Genomic DNA, 5,528 nt, shown 5'->3' on the forward strand with positions numbered 1-5,528 from the left:
AGGCTGATTGTATTCTAAAACAAAAAGAAATAGCATTCTCCAGAGGATTGTAACAGGATAGATTCACAACATCATAATCAAAATGCACAGGGTACATGAATTTACTCAATTATACAAAGAACCAGGAAAATCTGACCGATTATAAAGGGAAAACATAATCACATGACAAACCTGTGATGACTGGGGCGTTAGGATCATCAAGACTTTAAAGCAGCTATAACTAATTCGTGAGGTACACATGCACACACTTGAATGGAAAGAGTTCTCAAGTTCTTAGTGGAGAAATAAACAATAGAAAAGAACCCAATGGAAATTTACAGTTGAAAAAATCCAAAAAATATATTACAGCTACTATATAGCAGAATGAAGATGCCAGAGGAAAGATGAAATTGAAGAATAACAAAATTATTTTTTACTCTAATAATTACTAAAAAGTACAATGTTTATGTGCTTTGATGATGCTCAAAAAATAAACACCTATGAGGTAAAAGGGGAAAAAATACTATCAATACAATTGAAGCAGTACCTAGTCTCCTCCCTGATCAAATCTCCCCTTGCCCCAATCCCCAAACAATAATAACAGCTTTCATAATTTTTTATCTTCGAGTTGCTTTTTATTTTTAATTGTCTATATTTGTCTTTATATGGAAAAATATAGTTATTTTGTAAATTTCTCAAATTTAAATAAAAAGTACTTAGGGTTCAGCATGAGGGAGAAATCATCAGTAATTTGAAGAGTTCTTAACAAGTAGTTAACTATTGAAAGGACTCCAAGCAATACAGAAGTAGCAAAAAAGGAGTCATTACCTCCAGAGTTGAGACAGGGAAACTAAGAAAGGGAGGAACTAAGAACTTGGAAGAGGGATTCTCTTAATCCCAAAGTCAAATTCACACTTCATTGGAGAAATGTGGCTGCCACAGGTCTGTGCAGCTTGCCAATGACAAAGTAACTCAAAAGGGAAGCAGCCTAGCAAGTCGCAGGGCTCACTGAAGGGTGCCAGCGGGGCATACTTGGTCCATAAGTTGTGGCCCACTGATGGTGGAGAAACCCTGGAGGCTCTGGGAGATGGAGCATATCATCGAGGAACACTAAGGCGAAGGCCAGTGGAACTCCAGCCTGCCAATCTGCCTGCAGCCATACTTCCAGAAAAAAGCATATCAGAACCAGAAAGAACCCCCTTTCTTTGGCCATATAATGTCCCTCCTGTACTGTATCAATAAGCCTAAGGCTGTGTCAGCTGACGCAGGAAACAGGGTCAAGGCCCAGGTATCATTAAGTGGGTTTAAGAAGGTTGTTTGGGTCTGAGAGTTGCTACATTGATACAGGTAATAACTGCTGAAGACACACTGGGTGCATTCTCATGCAACTAGCTGTGTACCTAGTTTGTGACATGCATCCCGTTGATATGGGTGGCTCTCGGCCAATTATTTCCTGTTTTTAGTGTTCTGTTGTATAAATGTTTCATAAGCTTGCACATTCAATGTAATTGGCATGACTGCCCCTTTTTGAATTTGCTTAAACATTTTCTCTGCTTGCATTTGTAATTAGACTTATTAAATATATTTCAACTGTGTCCACTATATTGGGAAGCACACGTCCCTGTGCCCTCACCTTCTCTGCAAAGGAAGGGTAAAGTATCACGTCTGTGAGTTATCGAAAGTTTCTGTAAATGCTGCCTATGCTCACATCCTTTTTGTGTTTGCATTAGTCTGATGGCAGGATGAAATTTCCTCTATCTGTCATGGTGGTAAACACCACTGGTATGGGATGCAGGGTGTGCCTCAAAGAGGCCTATATGCAGACTATTATTCCTGTCTCTACTTTGGAGGCGTAACAAGTGAGTACCTGCCTAGATAAATGGGTCTTATCTGAAACTGGGACTATCTCTATTAGTAAACATCCAAATTATTAAGTGTTATAGATGAATTGGGTCTCTCTGTGACACTGTGGTTTATAAGAAATACATATTTGGTCTTCATCCACAATTCCTGACTCACAGCTCCCCAAGCTTCTGAAATTTCATAAGTATGGAGAGCGATAAAGGTGTTTTTTGTTATGTTATTGAGATGACTTTTGGAAAGCACCTAAGGATAGGGCCTTGTTGCCTGTGGAGCCAACCATGTGATTATAGAGTTGAAACATTCAGTTCCACCCACTCCCTAACTCCAGGAGGGGAGAGGGGCTAGAAGTTGAATCAATTGCTAATGGCCTATGATCTAATCAGTCATGCCTATGTAATGAAGCCTCCATAAAAACCCACCATGGGGTTTGGAAAGCTTCCAGGTTGGTGAACACAAGGGGACTGGAGAGTGGTGCACCTGAAGAGGGCATGGAACCTTCATGCCCCTTCCCACATACTTTGTCCTATGCATCACTTCCATATGGCTGTTCCTGAGTTATATCCTTTTACAATAAACCAGTAACCTAGTAACATGTTTCTCTGAGTGCTGTGAGCCATTCTAACAAATTAATCGAATCAGAGGAGGGGGCTGTGGGAAACTGGTTTACAGCCATTACAGGTAACAACTTGGACTTGTGACTGGCATTCTGAGTTGGAGGGGGTTGTTGGAACCTCCAATTTATAGCCATTGGTGAGAAGCATGTGTTAAGTGCCTGGGCTTGTGGCTGGTACCTGAAGAGGGAGCAGTCTTGTAAGCCTGAACCCGAAACCTGTGGAATCTGATGCTATCTCCAGGTAGACAGTGTTGGAAATGAGCTGACTTCTTGGACACCCTGCTGATGTCTGAGAATTGTTTGTTGGTGTGTGAAACCTGCACACCGACACACAGACATTGGAATTGGTACCAGAATCAGTGTAGCCTCTCTCCAAAAGTATGTTTTTAAGTCCTAATATCTCAGAATGTGACTGTATTTGCAAACAGAATAGTTGCAGACGTAACTGGTTAAGATGAAGTCACACTGATATAGGGTGGGTCACTAATCCAATATTTCTGGTGTTTTTTATAAGATACCATGTAAAGACACAGGCAGAGAGGGAGAATGTGATGATGGCAGATTAGAGTCATGCAGCTACAAGCTAAGAATGCCAAAAATTGCCAGCAAGTCACCAAAAGCTGGGAGGCAAGAAAGGATTCCCCATCAGGTTTCAGAAGGAACATGGCCCTGATGACACCTTCATTTTGGACTTCTACACTCCAGAACTTTCTACTGTTTTAAGCCATTCCATTTATAGTATTCTGTTATGGAAACCCTAGGAAAAAAAACAAACAAAAAACCTATATTTTATTAAAGTTATGGGAAGCAAACCTGGCCCAGCTCCAAGTCACATATCTTATATGAGCAATGCCACCACCAAGAGTGACATTTTAATCTTTATTTCTTTGAAAATAGCAGCTGCTTCCAGTTTTTCAGAAATTCATTGGGAGAAGAGCTGTGATTACTCATCACTCTTAAATCTCAATATTTAAAAATTTTTTTTCCAGTGACAACCGGAAGACAATTTGTTTTTAAAAATTTGTTATTTCAAAGGACTGAAAAGAACTCCAATTCTATTTGCATATACCAGTAAACAGTAAAACAAAAATATAAATGGTGTTAAGTTGCAGTCTTGTTTAATCTTAAGCCTAATTACTTCCCTTGCAACTTATATGATATGCAAAAATTTACAATGTTGGCATTTTTTTGGTGGATACTACACATACAAACTGGAACAAGAATTTCATGGTACACAAAATTCATTATCTTATTAAATCTGAAAATGATTAATTGCATGTTCTACAAAAATATTCAGACACAAAGCAAATACACACATCTGGGACCTTTCTTAATTTACTGCTTTGACTATGCAATATATTCAAACATGAAACCAAGTGTCATTTGGCATGCTAAAGTTGTCTGCTCTTCATACATGACTACTGTGTACATTTTCTATAAATAGGTGTTAATTGGACAAGATCAGAATTTTTATTATAGAGTTGTTTATATGTAAACAACTTTTCCCACCATCATTACACTATGCTAATTCTTAATAAGTATTATCTGGTGCACAGTAAGTTTTGACTTCAGGCCAGAGGCATCCCTTTTTACAAATCTTCAGTCATCTGTATTCTTTAGTATGAAAACTCATTTGTATGAAAGGTACTCCACGATTTACAACATTTGTGAGAGTTTTCCTCAGTGAAAATTGAATATTTTATGATAACAGGTCAAGAACATTTGTTACACTCACCAGGTTTCACTTCTGTGTGATGTATAATGGAATTTCTCAAGAAATGATTTTGACTTTTCAACTCATTCATATTGCCTTTCTCTAATGAAAAATGAGACTATGTTGGTGGCAAGTAATCTTCCTATATTCACTGCATTTAAGAGATTTCTCTCCTCTAAGTTTTCTGAAATTTACAAAGGCTAAAATTAATATATCCTAAAATTAAAAGTATCCTACCTTTCACCACATTCATAGGCTGTCTCTTGTGTGAATTCTCTTATATTCAGTGAGATTTGACATCTCACTAAAGTCTTTGCAGCACTCACTGTGTTTCTGAGATTTCTTTCCTGTATGAATTTCTTCATGTGAAGTGAGAAAGAACTTGACAGAGAAAGTTTTCCCACATTCACTACACTGATAAGGTTTCTGTCCTGCATGACTTCTCTGATGGACGCTGAGGTATGATTTTTCAAAAAAGGATTTCCCACATTGAGTGCATTGATATGGTTTCTCTCCTGAGTGACGTCTCTGATGTCTAATGAGCTGTGACTTCTGGTTAAAGATTTGACCACATGGAATGCGTCCATAGGGTTTCTCTCCAGTATGGCAGCGTTGGTGGATAATAAGATGGCTTTTCTGGTGGAAAGCTTTTCCACACTCATTGCACCCATGGGGTTTCTCTGCTGTGTGAACCAACTGATGTCTACTGAGCATTGCCATGCTGCTGAAGGCTTTTTGGCATTCAAGACAGACAAAGGGTCTTTCTCCTGTATGTGTGCTCTGATGGACAATGAGCATTGCCTTTCATATGAAAGCTTTTCCACACTCATTGCATTCATTGGGTTTCTCTCCTGTGTGAGTTCTTTGGTGGACAATGAGATGTGACTTATCTATAAATGCTTTTCCACATTCACTGCATGCATAAGGCTTCTCTCCTGTATGAATTCTCTGATGTGTTATAAGGGATGATTTTTTATTAAAGGCTTTCCTACATTCCCTGCATTCATAAGGTTTCTCTCCTGTATGAGTTCTATGAACAATAAGCTGTGAGTTGTCTATAAAAGCTTTTCCACATTCACTGCATTCATATGGCTTATCTCCTGTGTGAATTCTCTGATGTGTTATAAAGTGTGACTTTTTATTAAAGGCTTTCCCGCGTTCCTTGCATTCATAAGGTTTTCTTCCTGTATGATTGCTCTGATGTACAATGAGTTGTGATGCATGTACAAAATCTTTTCCACAGTCAATGCATTCATAAGGTTTCTCTCTTATATAAATTCTCTGATGTGTTATGAGGTGGGAGATTTTTGGGTTTTAAAAAAATTTTTTTTAATTGGGGAATTGGGAGGATGGGAACAG

General features: G+C 38.4%; 1 protein-coding gene across 1 annotated transcript in view; it reads right to left on the minus strand.

The window, feature by feature from the left end:
- The window catches only part of LOC109377411 (zinc finger protein 605-like), an 84,497-nt gene that overhangs the window by 33,688 nt on the left and 45,281 nt on the right, over positions 1–5,528 (minus strand). The window contains 1 exon segment of the mRNA XM_019633740.1: positions 4,492–5,472. Coding sequence (XP_019489285.1) covers positions 4,492–5,472 — 981 coding nt within the window.

Source organism: Hipposideros armiger, unplaced genomic scaffold, assembly GCF_001890085.2.
Source record: "Hipposideros armiger isolate ML-2016 unplaced genomic scaffold, ASM189008v1 scaffold_1393, whole genome shotgun sequence".
NCBI lineage: Eukaryota > Metazoa > Chordata > Mammalia > Chiroptera > Hipposideridae > Hipposideros > Hipposideros armiger.